Here is a 21017-nt window from a genome sequence, read left to right as displayed (position 1 = left end):
TTCCTAGACCGCCCTGGCGTTCAGGACACTGCTCTGGTGGAGTCCATCCAAGATCATCTTTCAGCTATCCTGCAGACATACATTCTCTGCCGACACCCTCCTCCGGGCAACCGCTTGCTCTATCCCAAGATGATCCAGAAACTTGCAGACCTCCGGAGCCTGAACGAGGAGCATTCCAAGCAATATCGCTGCCTCTCCTTTCTTCCGGAGCACAGCATGCAGCTGACTCCGCTGGTCCTCGAAGTCTTTGGCAATGAGATCTCCTGACTCCGTGACTGGGAATGAAACCTGTTGAAGTAAAGGGAGAAGTCAGCCCAGCTTCCCGCTGGTGGCAAACTGAGAGCTTTGGCCCAAGTTGAAGTTTTGTATATTCTGTCGGCAAGAGTTTTGATTTTTTTTCCTTTCCACACTACCAGAGGGACTGCATTGTTTGTATATCTTCAGCCTCATATTTTGCATTGCTGCTGAGCAGCAATTCGCAAGCTAGCCCCTTCTCTCCTGCCTATCAAAACTAAAGATCTTTCTCACTTGTTGCTTTGCCATGATGAAACCGCTTGTTGCTTTCTTCAATGTTGAGCTTTTCAAGCCAGCAACTGAAATGTCTGTGCTGTGTCTTAAATGGAAGGTGAATGGTTGAATAACAGCGGGTGGAATTTAAGATTTGTGATGGATTGGACATGGGATATTCTTTCTTTTAACACGCTGAGAGCTTTTGGTTCAGAATGACTGTAACATGCAGGGAAGAGTAACTGTTATTCTTGGTGCAAAATGTCAACTCCCCTCACCTCTCATAATTTTCTGCCAAACCTCAGAGCTCTTCAGTACTAGAAAAAGCATTTATTAACCTAAGAGTAAACAGGGAAAGCACAGGCTGTGTACACATTATCAGCTTAAACTGCAGCTAGGTTGCTCTTTTCCTTAATTTGGATCAAAGGTGATTTGGGGAGAAATACATCAAAATGCAGGAGAGATGGAAGAGAGATACGGATTAAGATAATATCGTATGTACACCTCTTCCGAAACCAGTGGTGGGAGTGCATTGGCTGCAGAGTAAAATGGGGGGGGGCATGTACACAGCCAGGTTTACAGGAATAAATAACCTGTGTCATCTTTCTGACTTTTTTTAGTGTGTATAAACATGCCTGGCACATTGTTGTCACTAAATAAATTTGTAACGGGAGGAAAATTATATTTGACCTGTGACCTGGTGTAGACACTCTGGGAGTTGACTTCCTAATAGCCAAGCCCCTGCTTGGAGCGCAGCATTGTTTCCCAAGAAATAAGCCTGCTAACAACTCATGTCCTGTTTGCAGCGTTAGTTCTTACACTGTTTCAAGCACGGCCAGCTGCCAAGAGGAGTACAGAACTGGCTTCTCATCAAGCCAGCAGGCTTGAGTTTGTTCAGGGTCGCTTTGGGTTACTTTGGAGTGGCAAGGGGAAAGCCCCGTTTATCAAGATAAGCCACATGCAAAGTAGCACCAAAAATATTCCAGCCATCACATTGAGAAGTACTCTGCAGAGGTGATTTTCAGATGCTGGAGCCATAATCAGCCCTTAGTAACACTCAGGGAGGCTGAAAGTGACATTTTGTGAGTTTGACAACTTCTGGACTACTGTATATGACCTCTGGAAAAACAAAGCACATGTGAACTGTGTGCTGAAAAGGGAAGTAATTCATTGCCAATATTAAAATAATTTCTTTGCAGAGAACGTGCTTGGGATATTTAGTTGTAGCTTCATTGGTCCCACAGAATCCAAAGTAAGATTGGAGGATACATAGCTATTAATTGCACAAAAGAGAAATGTAAAATTAACTGTCAACAACAGAGAGAGAGCAAAGATGAATATAGATGTTCTCTCCTAGACGCTTGATAGATAGTGGCCTATTCATCAAATACGTACAAGCGTACTACTCTCTTCAAACACATAGTGTACATTCACCAATGTGTTATTGTATTTGTGTGTGGTTTTTTTATTACTGCAATAGCTGCAATTTGCACACTGTATGCACAGCTACAGATTGTCACTTAAAATGTCTGGTGAGATGACGAGAATTCAGTTCCGTGAATAAAGGAAGGTCACATTGAACCCCTTAGTTTAACAAATCCTTTGGGGTTGTGCTGGTAGGGTTTTGCATATGGGAATAAAGGAAGGGAGCTTCCTTTTTTTGGATTGAAATCTCCCTCTTGATCTCTAGGTGTCAGTAGGGTAATAGGGTAGGGTAGAAAGTAATTATGGTGCAAAGTGCCTTGAGTCTGCTCCAGACCAATGAATCGGTTCCTCCCAAAGTTATGGCTAGATTCTTTTACTCTAAAATTAGTCTTAATTACTAGGATTTGGTAGGATTCATCAAAGCCTTTAACTTCCTCCTATGCTCGTTGGAGAGTTGGCACAAGGGCAGCCCACCCACATGGAGTAAGTCTGTGGTGTCCCGTCCCCCCCAACCTCCCAGCAGTACAACTATTTCCCTTTTCACAGACCTTTGCAGCCTGGCAGTGGGGACGAAAAGAAAGTACCCACTTACTTCACATCTCTTTAGATAGATAGGCTTGTAATGCAAGCCTTCCAAACTCATTTTCAAAGCCCAATTGAGTTGCAGGGGCAAATAGCCCCTTAAGAAAGGCTTGTCAGATGTTTTAAATAAAACAGATATTTTAGGGGTTTGTGGATACTGTAGTGGCATTTGCAACCTGGCTTTTCATGTAAGCATACAGCCACTTAGCAGCCTTTCAGCCTCATGCTGTTGCCACGAGTGCCATCAGGTTTGAAAGGGAGATGTGCATCTGCGCACACACGGTGGGCATGCGCCAGGGAGTTGTGGCAATTCCCTGGCATGCGCTGCTGTGCTGAAAGATGCCCAGCTGCTTATCCAGGAGAACATGATTGAGTGGATGCACTTTGCAAAGCCTGCCCGCCTCCCAAAATGTGAGAAGCAGCTGTGCTAAGTTAGAGGACACGCTGCCGATTCTGAGAGAGGTTTCTGTGTGTAGCTTTGCGTGTTAGGCTTATTTGCAAGGGGGAAATTAGCAGTTCCTTGCCATTCTTTCTTTGGTTAAGGGATGGAGGGAGAGTGGGACTTGCCTGAAACAAAAAGGCATATAACATTTGTAGGAATCACAGTCTTAGGTGCGAGATTTCCATCCTGTCTCAGGAAATAACCCTCAAGCCTAAAGGGATGGAGGTATCAATATGCTTGTTCTGTCAATGTGGAGAAGAATGGAACCTAACATTGTTCCCCAACCCGTGTGTTATTGATGAGCTAGCCCTGGGTTATTTTTTTTAATTTTTTAAAGTCAAGCCAGCTCTTAGTTCTATTGTGAATTTTTCACACAGATCTATTGCTGTTTTTCCTCTGATTCTTTTTTTAAAAAGAAGGTTTTTTGGGGGGGTTGTCTTTTGGTTGTCTGCCCTAAGCCATGAGGATAGAAGACTGTTTGCAATCATTGGAAAACAAACCAGGCTGCTGTATTTTCCCAGTAGCTTGGGAGAGTGGTTTAGATACCCGGCTCCTGTGTTAAATCCATTAATGATGCCTATGCTGAACAATTTGCACCAGGTTTTGTGGTATAATTGAATGTGTAAATAGCTATTTAATATGGGTTGAAAATGGTCTATTGTAAAATGTAAATTGGATTTTAGACATTTTAAGGACAATGATAGTTGAATCATAGCTGCTCTTTTTTCAGAGATGCTGGGGTTTATTTTTGCCAAGTCTGCATGCGAAAGCCAAACCTGTACAATAAGAGAGGAGTAGCTTCTTTCCAAATGTGAAACACAAATCATCTCTTGTTGCCTTGTGTAATTTAAATCATGCAATGCACTTTATAAAAAAATCAGTAGAATTATTTAAAGAGACAAATCTATATTTTAATTATAGTGGTGGTAAATATGATGAAGACCTAGAGGCGAATGCTATCTTTTTATTCCTCTGTACATCTTTGGGCTTTTTTTCTAATGGATAAATAGATCTAATATTTAAAAAACCAAAACCTATTCCAGAGCTTTATTGACAGGACAAAGAATGATTGAATACTGTTTTCGTAGTTGTAAGTGTAGAATGCTGTTACCTTATTAATAAAAACGTACTGCTTTGTGAGAAAAAAAATCATTTCACTTGAGTGATTTACTTACATATTATACATGTCTGCTCAGAATTAAATCCCATTGAGTTTAGTGGGGCTTACTCTCCCAGAAAAGTAGAATAGGATTGCTACTTCATTCTCTCTGGGACAAAGTTGAGCTGCTCATAACCAGGTTTTTAAAAGCAGATTTCCTGGCTGCACCAATTCCCCGTTATATACCCCACACTTCAAAGAAGAAAATCCAAATGTACACAGAGCTTTGCTCCACTCTTGCACCGGTCGTGGTGGTGTCTCCATAGGAGTCTGTAGTTCTTATCTACTATATAGTGGTACCTCGGGTTAAGTTCTTAATTCGTTCCGGAGGTCCGTACTTAACCTGAAACTGTTCTTAACCTGAAGCAACACTTTAGCTAATGGGGCCTCCTGCTGTTGCTGCGCCGCCGGAGCACAATTTCTGTTCTCAGCCTGAAGCAAAGTTCTTAACCTGAAGCACTATTTCTGGGTTAGCGGAGTCTGTAACCTGAAGCGTATGTAACCTGAAGCGTATGCAACCTGAGGTACCACTGTACTTCTGTGAGATGTATCTGTCATGTGTGAAGCAGCCCTGGAGAAATTAAGCATTTATTTTGTTGCTGGGTGGATTCAAACCATGAAGTTCCTTTATCCAAACCCAATACTCCGGCCATGTTCACACTGGTACCACTGTATAGTGACAATTCATTTAGGAACCTGCCTTAGTTCAGTAACTAACAGACACAGAAAAGGAGCACTTCAAGGATATTTTCAAAGATGCAACATGCCTGAAGATGAAAGCAAAGAAGAGTTTCTGTCCCCAAAGAAGGTTGGGCAGCTTCTTTTAAACACTGAATTCTAATTCAGTGTCTGTAGGCTGATAATCCTGCATTGCAGGGAGTTGGACTAGATGACCCTGGGGAAGCCTTTCAACTGCACAATCACACACACACACTTTAGCACAAGGTTATTCAAAATCACTGCTGTCTGCCATCCTCATTTGTACCAAACATTAGAAAATGGGGAGAAGCGTTGCCAGAAGTCCCTGTTACACTGCATGAGCAGGAAACGCTTTGGTCTGCAGACTCTTTCGCTCATCTAGAGGGGTGAAAACTGCCTTTTTGGGAAGGAGGTTTCTCAAATTGGGTAAGAAAATGTGGAAGAAAAAGAATAAAATGCTTGTCCCCTAAATATACTTACACATGGCTTCTATTTGTGTTCAGGAAGGCGGGTGGGTAGGACAATTACTGCTTTAAAACAACTCAACAACCTTCACCCTTCCTTAAGGAGCGTCACAACAACCCTGTGAGGTAGGATAGACTCATAGCTGTCAACTTTCAGATTTGAAAATAAGGGCTTAGCAGCCTCACCTGTCCCGGGGACAGTCTACGGGATATCTAACAATCCGGGACAGCAGCGGGAAACGGCGCTGGAATTTGCTTCCAAAAAAGGGAAGGTTGACAGCTATGGATAGACTGAGAGGGAAGCAGTGATGGGCCCAAAGTGAGCATGCGCAGCTGAGGGAGCATTTGAACCCAGGTCCTGTGCAAGACGACACGCAACCCACCACAGTGGCGCATGTGCGCGTGTAGCTTGGGCTTTAAACATTTGAGAAACGTGCCCCAAGACGATGCCTGGGCGCTCCTCACGTTACTTTTACGAGACATGATGGCTCCAACTCCCTGCCCGCTTTTTTGTTGTTTAGTCGTGTCCGACTCTTCATGACCCCCTGGACCAGAGCACGCCAGGCACTCCTGTCTTCCACTGCCTCCCGCAGTTTGGTCAAACTCATGCTGGTAGATTCGAGAACACTGTTCAACCATCTCGTCCTCTGTCGTCCCTTCTCCTTGTGCCCTCCATCTTTCCCAACATCAGGGTCTTTTCCAGGGAGTCTTCTCTTCTCATGAGGTGGCCAAAGTATTGGAGCCTCAGCTTCACGATCTGTCCTTCCAGTGAGCACTCAGGGCTGATTTCCTTAAGAATGGATCGGTTTGATCTGCTTGCAGTCCATGGGACTCTCAAGAGTCTCCTCCAGCACCATAATTCAAAAGCATCAATTCTTCGGCGATCAGCCTTCTTTATGGTCCAGCTCTCACTTCCATACATCACTACTGGGAAAACCATAGCTTTAACTACACGGACCTTTGTTGGCAAGGTGATGTCTCTGCTTTGAAGATGCTGTCTAGGATTGTCATTGCTTTTCTCCCAAGAAGCAGGCGTCTTTTAATTTCGTGCCTGCTGTCACCATCTGCAGTGATCATGGAGCCCAAGAAAGTAAAATCTTTCACTGCCTCCATTTCTTCCCCTTCTACTTGCCCGCTTTTTCACCCCTCTATAAAATCCCCGCCCCTTCATCCCCGGCAGTATTTCCCAAACTTGTAGTCGTTATTTCTGGACTACAAGTCCTATCATCCCTGACCACCGGGTCTTGCTAGCTAGGGATGATGGGAGTTGTAGTCCAAAAAACAGCTGAAGACCCAAGTTTGGGAAACACGGTGCAAGGACATTGTAGTGCGCTTGGAGTCTCAGGAATACGGTAGAGGCGGGTGGGGCGAGCGCGGGGAAGGCAGGAAGCAAAGCGCCTAACCGGGCCGGCGTTCCGTCGCTATGCGCATGCGCCGCGTGTTCGCTGGGCTCCCCCGCCTGACTCGCAGCCTCATGCCCGGCCCGAAGCGCCCCCGACCGGCCCGCATCGGCACCCACGGCGGCACCTTCCACTGCGACGAGGCGCTCGCGTGTTTCCTCCTGCGGCTGCTGCCCTCTTATCAGGTACGCAGGTGGGGGCTTCTTACTCCGAAGTAACGCCCCCCCCCGCACGTGTGTTGCGACCTCCTTAATCCGGTTCCGATTCGGAAGCCTTTTCGGCTAGCCTCCTTTTCCTCCCACACCCGAGATTCAATACACACGTGACGTTCCACCCCCGTGTTGGGCTCTTGCAGGGCCTGGTCCTGAGACCACCAGCAACTGCGTGGATGCGGCAAGCTGCGCGCCACGCAACTCTCCCGGGCAATGCACTGGCGCAAATATTTGGATTGCTAATTGCACCATCCGTGCAATTAGAATGAATGTGCATTTATGTATAAATGGGGGGTCGGGGGGGTGTCCCGTCCTGGTTGGGACAGCAGCGTGGAGATACGATCTTTAGCTGTTCCGGTATAAATGCACGTGGGCGTAAATCTCTGCTTGCGGATGTGTAAAACCTGGAGGTAAATAGCAGGGAATGTAGCTTGTTTGGTTTGCGGTATTTTATACAGTGGTACCTCGGGTTACATACGCTTCAGGTTACATACGCTTCAGGTTACAGACTCTGCTAACCCAGAAATAGTGCTTCAGGTTAAGAACTTTGCTTCAGGATAAGAACAGAAATCGTGCTCCAGCGGCGTGGCGGCAGCAGGAGGCCCCATTAGCTAAAGTGGTGCTTCAGGTTAAGAACAGACCTCTGGAACGAATTAAGTACTTAACCCAAGGTACCACTGTATCCTTCCCTTTGGTCAAGACAGCAAAAGCAAGCACAAGTTATCAAATTGTAGTTCTTACAACTCCTGGCCGGTGTCAGTGGCCGTTCTGGGTATAAAGAGAATTCCACCATCACCATCGCAACACTTCCCCCAGATCGGATCCAGGAGCAGAATAGAGGGCAATGCCCAGGCCAGGAGGGCAAGGCAGTTTTCCCCTTTACATCCACGTGTCTGTATATACCTGACAACTGAGGATCACATTCTACGCAACTGATGAAGTACACTAAAGCTACACCACAATGAAATTTGTTTGTCTTTAAGGTGCCACAAGACCCTGTACAGTGGTACCTCGGTTTAAGAACAGTCCTGTTTACGAACGATTCGGTTTACAGACTCTGCAAAACAGGAAGTAGTGTCCTGGTTTGCGAACTTTACCTCGGTCTAAGAACGGTGGAAGGCACCAGCGGTGGGAGGCCTCATTAGGGAATGCGCGCATCAGTTTAAGAACGGTTTCAGTTTAAGAACGGACTTCCGGAACGAATTAAGTTCGTAAACCAAGGTGCCACTGTAGTTTTTGTTGCAATTAATTTGTTGCAAACCACACTAAGTCCTAATAGCATAAAGGCAGGAAGCAGGAGCATTGTGCGACTGGAATGGTATTGGTTTACTCCCTGCAGAAAGGCAATTTGAGGAGTTCCATCTTATTAGGACTTAGTGTATTTTGCACTTAATTAGAATTCTGCACCAGCGAACCTATATAGATTATGCAAATTTTCAAGTAGTTTTGCAGTTTCCATAATTTATACAGCTTCTCCTACCAAGCTTTGGAGGGGGCGGGGGACAGAAGCTGGGGGGACGCCTCTCTTTGCTTTCTGAGATGTCACCAGGTGTTGCCGAGATACTTTAAATACTGTCTTCAGTGTCGGGAGAGCTAGAAACTGTTCACTGTTCGTTTTTTAAAGCCATCATCGTGCAAAGGGACGTGGGTGGCGCTGTGGGTTAAACCACAGAGCCTAGGACTTGCCGATCAGAAGGTCGGCGGTTTGAATCCCTGCAACGGGGTGAGCTCCCATTGCTCGGTCCCTGCTCCTGCCAACCTAGCAGTTTGAAAGCACGTCAAAGTGCAAGTAGATAAACAGGTACCACTCCACTGGGAAGGTAAACGGCGTTCCCGTGCGCTGCTCTGGTTCTCCAGAAGCGGCTTAGTCATGCTGGCCACATGACCCGGAAGCTGTACGCCGGCTTCCTCGGCCAGTAAAGCAAGATGAGCGCCGCAACCCCAGAGTCGGCCACGACTGGACCTAATGGTCAGGGGTCCCTTTACCTTTACCTTTACATGCAGAAACACACACCTCATGAAGATGATCTCAAGAGCTTGCATATAGGAGCAAATGGTCCCAGTCACAGCTGTTCATCCTGCCTACGTGGTGTATCTTTTTCACCTGAAGGCACCAAGGAATGGTGAAGGGATAGAGATCAGAAACTGCAAAGTGGGTAGCCTGGAATAGCACTGGGGCACATTTTGTTTCACGGCTTTTGTTTGTTGTCGCCCTGCTGTGCCCTCAGGACGCAGAGATCATCCGGACACGGGATGCTCAGCTGCTGTCGGAGTGCGATGTGGTTGTGGATGTTGGAGGCGAGTATGACCCTGAGAAGCATCGTTACGACCATCACCAGAGGTACTGTTGAATTCCTGCAGCCTTTCCTCCCAGTGCTGGCAGCTAGTGGAATAGCAAGGTTACCACAGCTTACCCTGGCAGTGGACCTTTCAAATCTCTCTTTTTTTAAATGATGTTTTTATTAAATCTTCCATATTATTGCATAACTCCAAACATATACAGTGGTACCTCTGGTTGTGAATGGGATCCGTTCCGGAACCTCGTTCGCAACCTGAGCGGAATGCAACCCGCGTGTGCCGGTCGCAATTCGCCGCTTCTGTGCATGCGCGTGACATCATTTTGAGCATCTGCGCATGCGCGAGCTGCGAAACCTGGAAGTAACCCGTTCTGTTACTTCCGGGTCGCCGCAGGACGCAACCTGAAAAGATTTAACCTGAAGCAAATGTAACAAGAGGTATGACTGTGTCTCATTTTTTGTCACACATTTTCTTCTTGACTTCCTGTCTCTCCTTCCCTGGTGGTGTTGTTATTAATTATTATTATTCCCCCTTAAGAGCTGCATTAAAACACATCTATACAGTCAAAACTTGGTTGCCAGACGTAATCCGTTCTGGAAGACTGTTCGACTTCCGAAACGTTTGACAACCAAAAACTGAAAGTGGAAGCCTCAGTACAATACAATAGGGAAACTCAAAACGGAAGCCACGTAGCACGTTCGGCTTCTGAAAACCGAAGCACTTATTTCCAGGTTTTCGGTGTTCGGGAGCCAAAACGGAGGGGTTCAGGAACCGAGGTTTGACTGTATTTATTTTCTAAGCCTCCCAAATCCATTCTCCACATCCTTCCATTGCTCATATCTCAAATCCTGCACATGATTTCATAGAAGAATGATAGTTTGAACAGTAATCCACCAATGGCTTCCATTCTTTTATGAAGATATCATTTTGTCCTCTTATTTTAGCAGTCAGTTTCGCCATTTCCACGTAGCCCATCGGTTTTATAAACAATTCTTCCATTGTGGGGAGTCTCTTTGTCGTTCCATTTATGTGCGTATAAAGTTCTAGCTGGAGTTGTTGCATACATAAAAATGTTAGTCAAGGGTAGTGGTGTTGTTTTTGAATCTCCACCCCTATTATCCCCAACCAAAAGGCTTTAGGTTTTTGGGGAATGGTCAATTTCAACATCTTTTTCAATTCATTGTATATCATTTCCTAGAAACCCTTAGCCTTTGGACCTTTCAAATCTAGTCCTATCCTATCTAGTGCTGTCCACCACCTTCTCATCTGCTGGGCAGTCCATGCAGAACCGAAAGGATGAAAGACAACAAGCCCAGGAGCAAAGAGACAGGAAGACATCATGAACATCATGTCCTAAATCAGGACAGAGAGCCTGTGGCCCTCCCGATATTGGGCTCCATCAGCTCCAGCCAGCACCACCAGTGGTCAGGGATGATGGGAGTTGTAGTCAAACAACATCTGGAGGGCCACAACCTCCCCATCTTTGCTGTAAGAGGTTCAGCCCTAACTAAGGAGAGTTCTGTAGTGGAGAAAACCTTGGTAACTTGAAAAAGTTGTGCAAACTGACATGCCTATTTAGGTGCCCCTAATTCCCTTTCACATTCTACGTTGCCTTAAACAGCTTGTTCCAGATATATAATGCACTTCACAATATTCCAGTTGCACTGCTGTTTCCAAGAGTTGCCCATTAATAGGTAAAGGTAAAGGGACCCCTGACCATTAGGTCCAGTCGTGACAGACTCTGGGGTTGCGGCGCTCATCTCACTTTATTGGCCGAGGGAGCCGGCGTACAGCTTCCAGGTCATGTGGCCAGCATGACTAAGCCGCTTCTGGCGAACCAGAGCAGCGCACGGAAACACCGTTTACCTTCCCGCTGGAGCAGTACCTATTTATCTACTTGCACTTTGACGTGCTTTCGAACTGCTAGCTTGGCAGGAGCAGGGACCGAGCAACGGGAGCTCACTCTGTCGCGGGGATTCAAACCGCTGACCTTCTGATCGGCAAGTCCTAGGCTCTGTGGTTTAACCCACAGCGCCACCCGCGTCCCATTAATAACACAAATTGCAATAGTTTGTATATGAAAGGGAGGGTCTCCTAGTTTTGGGTCTGGGGCCCTGGGAAATTTCCATCTCCTTGTGGTTGGTATTATTTGCTTGGAAAGGGGAGTGTTCCAGGCTTTCCTCCCTCCTTCGGGTTGTTCTTTATTGACTCCCCTGATCCCTCCTTGTTCCCACAGGTCATTTGGGGAGTCCATGCACAGCCTGAAGCCTGATAAACCTTGGCAGACCAAGCTGAGCAGTGCAGGGCTGGTTTACACCCATTTTGGCTCTGAGATTTTGGCAAACCAGCTGGGCCTCAAAGAGGAGGATCCTGTCGTGCGTGTGCTCTATGACAAGGTACTTGCGTGTGTGCATATCTGTGAGATCCCTTCCCAACATCAAAAGCCTCCGGAACAATGGGGGAAATGAACGAACTCAACCCCTTAGCTCTTTCTCGTACCTACGGGACCGCCTCTCCTGGTATGCCCCACAGAGGAACTTACGGTCTTCAAATCAAAACATCTTGAAGGTCCCAGGCCACAGACAGGTTAGGCTGGCCTCAACTAGAGCCAGGGCTTTTTCGGCTGTGGCTCCGACCTGGTGGAACACTCTGTCACAAGAGACAAGGGCCCTGCAGGACTTGACATCTTTCCGCAGGGCCTGCAAGACGGAGCTGTTCCACCAGGCCTTTGGTCAGGGCGCAGCCTGACTCCCTCCTTTGGCAATCTTTACAAAACGTTAGTTTATGGCTGCCATCAATTTTGATTTTAATTAATTTTTATAATGTTTTTCTAATGTTGCACTATTTTAGTGTTGTTAGCCGCCCTGAGCCCGGCTTCGGCTGGGGAGGGCGGGATATAAATAAAAATTTTTATTATTATTATTATTATTATTATTATTATTATTATTATTATTATTTCTGGCAGGGATGCAGAACCTGTGGCCCACTGGGTATTAGGGAATTTTTTTATGTTTAATGCTGTATTGTGTTTTTAATATTCGATTGGGAGCCGCCCAGAGTGGCTGGGGAAACCCAGCCAGATGGGCGGGGTATAAATAATAAAGTATTATTACTATTATTATTATTATTATTATTATTATTATTATTATTATTATTGCTGGGCATCTCCACCCCTGCTTGAGGTGTAAAAAGCACAATGCACCCCACATTTCTGAATTAAGATAGGAGGTGCATTTCGCTCTTGAGGCCAAAATATTTATTTTTAAACAATGAAAGAGCAAGAACCATCTGCCTCGGGTCCCCTTTGTTCCTACACGAGTCACTGTTTGGAACATGCAATCTAACTGGAGGCTGTGTGCTCTAGAGCGCCGTCAAATGGAACCAATACAAAACGCCAAATGAGGTCTTCATAGCAGGACGTTGTTATTAAACTTGGGTATTGCTATCTGATTGTGGCCACAGTGACCGGGGTGGTGAGATCTGGAGTCACAACAACATCTTGAGGACCACAGGTTAGCCACCTTGGCTGTAGTCGTGGTGGTGGTACTGATCCAGCACTGCTGCAATATGCATATATCTGTGGGGCTTTCCCTTGATGCCCTTTCTGCCTCATGTGACCTTGGGAAGTATCTGCTATGCCCCTAAAGTATGCAGGCATGGGGGCTGAATCTTAGCTGGCTTCCAACCTCTCTGTGATCCACAAAACCTACTTTTCCAGGGCAGGTCACTAAACTGAACTTTCTTGTTCTCCCCCTCCCTCTAGTTGTACGAGAACTTTGTGGAAGAGATTGACGCCATAGACAACGGCATCTCCCAGTGGGATGGGGAACCTCGCTATGCCATGACCACCAATGTGAGCTCCAGGGTTGCCTACCTGAACCCCCGCTGGAATGACAAGGATCAAGACACCGAGGTCGGGATCTGAATTGTATTTGTATTTTCCAGCTCTCTGTGTCTCAGTTAGGAAAACGAAGGAGTAAATAGACCTCCAAGTAGATTTAGGCATAAAATACCATATTTTTCGCTCCATAAGGCGCACCTGACAAAAAGACACACCTAGTTTTTAGAGGAGGAAAACAAGAAAAAAAATATTCTGAACGAAACAGTGGATGTATGATTTTTGTGGTTCATGCTGTGGCCACAGACATGTGATCTGACGGTGAGTTTGGGGTGATCCAATGTAAAAATCCTGAGGATCCATATGGATCCGTGCTTTGTAATCACGTTTTTGGGCGATTGCAGCCCCATGAAACAGTGGGTGCGTGATTCTTTTGGTGCAGGCTGTAGCCATGGACATGCTATGTGATCTGATGGTGAACTTGGGGTGACCAATGCAAAAATCCTGAGGATCCATGTGGATCCGTGCTTTGTAACCATGTTTTAAGTGGGGAGGGAAGGAAAAACACTGAAGGGACAAGGAGCGCGAGTGGGGGGGATGGAGAAGGAGGCGGCTAACAACGCAGGAGAGGGGTTTATGGGGAGGGAAGGAAAAACACTGACGGGACAAGGAGCATGTGTGGCGTGTGTGGAGGAGCTTTTCAGCTCACTGAGCTAGGGAGGGAGAGAGGGAAAGAGGGCACGGTTGCTTTAAAGGAGCCAACTGGACAGGAGCCGCTTATACACCCATGTAAGTGGCTCCTCTCCTGCTTTGCACCTTTAAAGCAAGCGGGCTCTCCTTCTTTCCCTCCTCCCCGGCTCAGCAAGCTGAAAAGCTTTGCTGCTATTCAGCCAGCTGAGCGGGGAGCGAAGGAGGGAAAGAGAGCATGCTCGCTTTAAACCAACCGGACAGGAGCCGCTTACCCTCGTGTAAGCGGCTCCTCTCCCGCTTGGCTGCTTCAAAGCGAGCGACGGAGGAGGGAAGGAAGGGGAACCATCGATTCTCTGCTCGCGACTGCAGCAGATCCCTCCGCCATCCGTAGGCATTCGCTCCATAAGACGCACAGACATTTCCCCTTACTTTTTAGGAGGAAAAAAATGCATCCTATGGAGCGAAAAATACGGTAATAAGACACATTTGTTAACTTGTGCCTTTCACTAAACGAGGAGCTGGTTGGGTGACTTCTGAATGATGGCCCTGCATCCTTAAGAACCAGAGTGCGACCTTGGCAGTTAATTCTGGAGATCTATGGAGAACAGTTTAGATTGGCACCGGTGCCTCTTCTAATCTGCATGAAGCAGTTGTGAGCAGAGGGCCTCAAGGTGTTGTGCGAGTGCGTACCCCAGATTGGTTAAGCTTTGCAACGTCTCAAAGCGACCGGCAATTTGTACTGGGACGTCCGTTCCAACTTCCCAAAGGCTTTTTCCACCCGTTGCTGCCAACTCGGGTTCAAGGACTCAGGGGCCTGGCACCGCAGCTCAGCGCCCTAATCTCTCTCCTTTGAGGGCCGGGCTCCTTGTGGCGTCTGTGGCCTGGTGTCTGCCTTTGCCTGGCCATCACTGGCTAGGACGTGTCTCTCCCGCCCGCTGGAGCAAATCTCAGCTGATAAAGAGCAAAGAGGCAGCAGCAAGATTAAAAACCTGAGTCGTTGGCTTATCTCGGTGTTGAGAGAGGTTGTCCAGGGCTGCCACTTTGCACTCTCCAAACAGGCCAGTAGCTAAGGCATGTGTGGGGCGGGCTGCATGACCTGAGGAAGCGATTCCACATGGCTTCGGAGTAGATAATTTGCCGACCCTGTGCTTTGTTTCCCAGCCTGGTTTCCAGAAGGCCATGGAGCTGGTAGGCAACGAATTCTTGGACCGCCTTGATTACTATTACCGTGCCTGGATTCCTGCGCGCACCCTTGTGGAGAAGGCCATCCAGCAGCGCTTTGAGGTACCACTGCCACGAGGAGGGCTAAAGTACAGTGGTACCTCGGGTTACATACGCTTCAGGTTATAGACGCTTCAGGTTACTAACCCAGAAATATTACCTCGGATTAAGTACTTTGCTTCAGGATAAGAACAGAAATAGTCCTCCGGCGGTACGGCAGCAGCAGGAGGCACCATTATCTAAAGTGGTGCTTCAGGTTAAGAACAGTTTCAGGTTAAGAACAGACCTCCAGAATGAATTAAGTACTTAACCCGAGGTACCACTGTACTCTGAGCACACCTCTGAATGTGCTTCCAGCTCCTGTTCTCACAAGCGCCTGCTTTCCCATGAGATGAAATCTTTCATGAGGTGGCTCCCCAAGGAGGAGAAGGGTGTACATTGCAATTTCAATTTCATGATGTGTGCACATGTAACTATCTTGCTGTTTGCATGAAGGGGAAGGGCCATAGCTAAGTGGCTAAGCATCTGTTTTGTGTGCAGAAGGTCTCAGGGTTTAATCCCCAGCAGCTGCTGGTAGGATCCAGGAAAGTCCCCCCCATCTGGAAATCCTGGAGGGCTGCTACCAGTCAGTGTAGACAAGACTGGCCTAGATGGATCAATGGCCTGAGTTCTAGCAGGTGGGAGGACATGGGTGGAAATGACTGGTTAATAATAATAATAGTAGTAGTACATTATTTATACCCTGCCCATCTGGCTGGGTTTCCCCAGCCACTCTGGGCGGCTTCCAACAGAACACTAAAATACAATAACCTATTAAACATTAAAATCTTCCCTAAACAGGGCTGCCTTCAGATGTCTTCTAAAGGTTTGGTAGTTATTTTTCTCTTTGACATCTGGTGGGAGGGTGTTCCACAGGGCGGGTGCCACCACCCAGAAGGCCCTCTGCCTGGTTCCCTGTAACTTGGCTTCTCATAGTGAGGGAGTCGCCAGAAGACCCTCGGCGCTGGACCTCAGTGTCCGGGCAGAATGATAGGGGTGGAGACGCTCCTTCAGGTATACTGGACCGAGGCCATTTAGGGCTTTAAAGGTCAGCACCAACACTTTGAATTGTGCTTGGAAACCTACTGGGAGCCAGTGTAGTCACCAGTCGAGCTGCCGCATTCTGGATTAGTCGTAGTTTCCGGGTCACCTTCAAAGGTAGTCCCACATAGAGTGTATTGCAGTAGTCCAAGCGAGAGATAACCAGAGCATGCACCACTCTGGCGAGACAGTCTGTGAGTCTCAGCCTGGGTACCAGGTGGAGCTTGTAGACAGCCGCCCTGGACACAGAATTGACCTGTGCCTCCATGGACAGCTTTCCACCCTGGCAGAAGCTCACTTTGCACCCCCTCCAGTTGTGGAGCCGTAAGCAGAGAGAGCACGTAATATAGAAAGAGGAGAAAGAAATATAGAAAGAGGAGAGGTTAATACCTCCAGCGGCCTGATGGTGCCCCTAGGTTTTGCACAAGAGTCTGGAACAATCTTACCTGACGGACATCTCTCACCTTCTTGCACATAGTCCTCCTATGTCTCTCGTTCAGGTGGTGCAGTTGGTGACTATGAATGACATGCATCTCCTTCCTTGGCAGGTTGACCCTAGCGGTGAGATTCTGGTGTTGGCCCAGGGTGGCTGCCCATGGAAGGAGCACCTTTTCAACCTAGAGCAAGAGCTGGGCGTCAAGAAGCCTCTCAAATTTGTCCTGTACACGGATCTGGGAGGCCAGTGGCGGGTCCAGTGTGTTCCTGCTGGGCTGCACACCTTCCAGAACAGGTGAGCAAGGGCTCCGAAATGCCCCCCCCACTTGTGTCCTGTATTGTGGGATAGGGAGAGCATTTTGAAATCCCATAGCTCTGGGGGGCCCCCAAATTCAGGACACCATCTCTCACCCTTGCACCCTAGACTTACATTTTTATTTAAACCTGATTAATAATTCTAGGGACGTGGGTGGCGCTGTGGGTTAAACCACAGAGCCTAGGGCTTGCCTATTGGAAGGTCAGCGGTTCTAATCCCCGCGATGGGGTGAGCTCCTGTTGCTTGGTCCCTGCTCCTGCCAACCTAGCAGTTCGAAAGCACGTCAAAGTGCAAGTAGATAAATAGGTACCACTCCGGCGGGAAGGTAAACGGTGTTTCTGTGTGCTGCTCTGGTTCGCCATGCTGGCCACATGACCTGGAAGCTGTACGCCGGTTCCCTCGGCCAGTAAAGCGAGATGAGCGCCGCAACCCCAGAGTCGGTCACGACTGGACCTAATGGTCAGGGGTCCCTTTACCTTTAATAATTCTATCCCTTAAAAAGGTGATCAATGAGGCAGCCTCCAGATGTTTTGAACTACAGTTCCCATAATCCTCAGCCAGCATGGCCAATGCTCAAGGATGATGGAAATGTAGTTCACGCTGGCTACCCCTGCTATCAATCTGTTGCAGCCAGATCAGGAGAGTGTTCTGTGGCACCTTAGAGACTTATCAAATTCATTGTGGCATAATTTATGGGCGAGAGTCCACTCCCTCGGGCTAATGAATACGGCATAAGGCTGGAACCAACTTCTTCAAGTAGTGAAGAGATCACCTAAGTGGGCGCCTGAGGAAGTGAGCTATAGCCCTTGTAAGCGGGCATTACAATGAGTTGTCATCTTTTCAAAAACTGGTGTTTTAGCTGTAGCAAACGTAATGCAGCTACCCTCCTGATAGGCTTCCTGTCTGTGTTCAGTTTTTATGAAGTATCTTGGGCAAGGGCTCTGGCTTTCTGGCAGCACATGTGTCTTGCATGAAAGTGCTGCCAAGTTCAACCCCTGTCATATCTAGGTAAAACTGGGAAATATTTCTCCCCAGAAAGCCTTTCATTGTCAGTGAAGACAATTTTTTAAAAATCAAAGCAGATCCCTTTTCCTCTTCCGCCACAAATTTATTGGTTTTTGAAATTGAAATTTTACTGATACACAGTGGTACCTCGGGTTACAGGTGCTTCAGGTTACAGACACTTCAGGTTACAGACTCCGCTAACCCAGAAATAGTACTTTGGGTTAAGACCTTTGCTTCAGGATGAGAACAGAAATTGTGCAGCGGCGGCACGATTAGCCCCATTAGCTAAAGTGGTGCTTCAGGTTAAGAACAGACCTCCAGAACGAATCAAGTACTTAACCCGAGGTACCACTGTATAGCAAACATAAATCATAAAAACAAGATTCCAAGGAATCTCCTGGACTTCCGTCCTCCCCTTTGTGGGTCCTAATTTAATCATTTCCTCCCGCATCTTCCGATCATTTTAGCCATTTCAGCATAGTCCATAGACTTCATGTGCCATTGCCCTCTTCCTCCTCTTGTTGGCTATCATCCCTCCCATTTTCTTCGGATGCCCTTCCTAGAGCTAGTGGCCCATAGTGGTCAGAGTGTTGGTCTATGACCTGGGAGACCAGGATTCAAATCCCCACCCGGCCACCAAGCTCGCTAGGTGACCTTGAGCCAGTTGCAGCCTTTCAGCCTGACCTACCTGTGGGGGATAAAATAGGGAGAAGAACTCTGTACGCCACCTGGAGCTCCTCTGAGGAAAGGTTGGTTATAAACATGATAAATAATATTAGATTCAAAGCTTTTGGGTTTTCTTTGGGTCCTTTGGCTGGGTCGGGACGATATGGGATTGGGGAGGGCAACTCCCATCTCTTGCAGGGGCGCAATTAGCGCCAGCACCATCCGTTAAGAGTTTGGGTGTAATCTTTGACACCTCCCTTTCCATGGAGGCGCAGATTGCAGCTATAACACAGGCGGCATTTTTTCATCTCCACCAAGCTAAGCAGTTGGCTCCTTACCTCTCTCGCCCTGACCTAACCACTGTGATCCACACGACGGTCACCTCCAGACTGGAGTATTGTAACTCGCTCTACGTGGGGCTGCCCTTGAGAGTGACCCAGAAACTCCGGCGGGTGCAGAATGCTACGGCGAGACTCCTTACGTGATCCTCGCTGCGAGATCACATTCACCTGGTGCTATACCAGCTGCTCTGGCTCCCGGTGGAGTACAGGATCAAGTTTAAGGTGCTGGTTTTAACCTTTAAAGCCCTATACAGCCTAGGACCCTCGTACCTACGGGACCGCCTCTCCTGGTATGTCCCACAGAGGACCTTATGGTCTTCAAACAAAAACATCTTGGCTGTCGCGGGCCACAGAGAGGTTAGGCTGGCCTCAACCAGAGCCAGGGCTTTTTCGACTGTGGCTCCAATCTGGTGGAACACTCTGTCACAAGAGACTAGGGCCCTGCGGGACTTGACATCTTTCCGCAGGGCCTGCAAGACAGAGCTGTTCCGCCTGGCCTTTGGCCAGGGCACAGCCTGACTCCCTCCTTTGGCAATCTTCGCGGAGCTCTGGCCCAATGGTTGCCATTAATTTGATTTGAATTGATTTTATAATGAATTGATTTTAGAATGTGTTGGTATTTTACTGTTGTTAGCCGCTCTGAGCCCGGCTGGGGAGGGTGGGATATAAATAGAATTTATTTATTTATTTTTTATTATTATTCTTTCAGTCACTCTTGGCTCTCTCGCTCTCCCTCCCACCAGGTTGTCGCTTCTGGCCGAATGGTGCGGCTTACGCGACGAGGAGCTCTCTCAGGCCAGCGGGATCCCCGGCTGCGTCTTTGTGCACTCCAGCGGCTTCATCGGGGGGAACCACACCAAGGAGGGGGCGCTAGAAATGGCGCGGAAGACACTGGCGCGGCAGGTCGAACCCGCCGCATGCAGCTCATGAGGCGCAAAGCCCCACACAGTTGGACTCGGGGGGGACAGGTTGTGGGCTTGCCATAAAGTTTGATTTTTTTTAAAAAAGCAGCTTTTTTGTATCTTTTGTGAGGGAAATTGTTGGTAGAATCAAAGGGGCTGGGGAAAACCCAGCCAGATGGGCAAGATATAAATAACATCATCATCATCATTATTATTATTATTATTATTATTATTATTATTATTATTACTACTACTACAGTGGTACCTCGGGTTACATACGCTTCAGGTTACAGACTCCGCTAATCCAGAAATAGTACCTCAGGTTAAGAACTTTGCTTCAGGATGAGAACAGAAATCGTGCTCCGGCGGCGCGGCAGGAGGCCCCATTAGCTAAAGTGGTGCTTCAGGTTAAGAACAGTTTCAGGTTAAGAACGGACCTCCAGAATGAATCAAGTACTTAACCCGAGGTACCACTGTATTTTGTTGGAAGCCGCCCATAGTGGCTGGGGAAAACCAGCCAGATAGGCAGGGTAAAAATAAATTATTACTATTATTACAAAAATGAAAGCAACATGGATAAAATACAGAATGCTAAAAACATAGAAGAGACCAGTTTAAAAGTAATTACACTATAATATAATTAAAACAATATACAAACGAATCATTAAAATACAGATTGTGAAACAGCACAGCACTATTCAAAGCCCTTTTTTAAAAAAAAGGTCAGTTCCCAAAAGCCTGTCAGAAGAAAATGGTTTTCACCTGCCAGAGGAAAGACAAAGAGAGGCTCACTGGAAAGGACGTTCCGAAGTCTGGGAGGAGCCACCACCAAGAAGGCCCTCAAGCAACATGCCTATGAGCGTGGCAGGATTAAGTAAAGAGTATCTGTGGATGATCTTGGAACCCAGGCACCAAGGCAGGTTCATAGGAGGAAAAATACTCTTTCAGATAGCCTAAGCCATGCAAGGTTCCACACATCAAAACCAGTACTTTGAACTGTGCCCAGAAACAGGAAGTAGAGAATCAAAGTGATGGCTTTGGAAGCGAATACAAGAGGAAAAGGCTGGCACAACAATGACAATTCTGTGCCCAGAAAGTTAAAACTGAATAAATCATGCAAAGCTGTGTAATTCACTTTGCATAATAATACTAATTTTTTAAATCATTTTTTGTAGTTTGCTTTTACCAACCATAGAGCTAGGGACAGGGCTGGCTACCCAGGGCCCTGACCTCCTGCAAATGTTCATTCGGGCAGTTTGCTAGCTTCAGATTTAGGCAGGAATTGCCTCCATGCTTTGAAGCTTCTAGGTTAAAACCTTGGGATAAGAAATGAGC

General features: G+C 47.3%; 2 protein-coding genes across 3 annotated transcripts in view; both read left to right on the top strand.

Moving 5' to 3' along the window:
* VDR (vitamin D receptor) overlaps window positions 1-2088 on the top strand; it is an 86208-nt gene extending 84120 nt beyond the window's left edge. For both annotated transcript variants that reach the window (XM_053374467.1, XM_053374475.1), the window contains one exon: window positions 8-2088. In XM_053374467.1, the coding sequence (XP_053230442.1) occupies window positions 8-267 (260 nt within the window). In that variant the 3' untranslated portion in view covers window positions 268-2088. The remainder of the gene's footprint in view (window positions 1-7) is intronic.
* Window positions 2089-6686: 4598 nt separating this feature from the next.
* MYG1 (MYG1 exonuclease) lies at window positions 6687-19791 on the top strand. The gene is made up of 7 exons (XM_053374459.1): window positions 6687-6863; window positions 9119-9231; window positions 11425-11584; window positions 12952-13101; window positions 14878-15000; window positions 16566-16747; window positions 19524-19791. The coding sequence occupies exons 1-7, from the start codon at window positions 6702-6704 to the stop codon at window positions 19708-19710; spliced, it is 1077 nt and encodes a 358-aa protein (XP_053230434.1). The 5' UTR covers window positions 6687-6701; the 3' UTR covers window positions 19711-19791.
* Window positions 19792-21017: the final 1226 nt, after the last annotated feature.

The sequence above is a fragment of the Podarcis raffonei genome, chromosome 2 (genome assembly GCF_027172205.1).
Source record: "Podarcis raffonei isolate rPodRaf1 chromosome 2, rPodRaf1.pri, whole genome shotgun sequence".
Lineage (NCBI taxonomy): Eukaryota > Metazoa > Chordata > Lepidosauria > Squamata > Lacertidae > Podarcis > Podarcis raffonei.
This window is presented reverse-complemented; position numbering and strand designations above follow the sequence as displayed.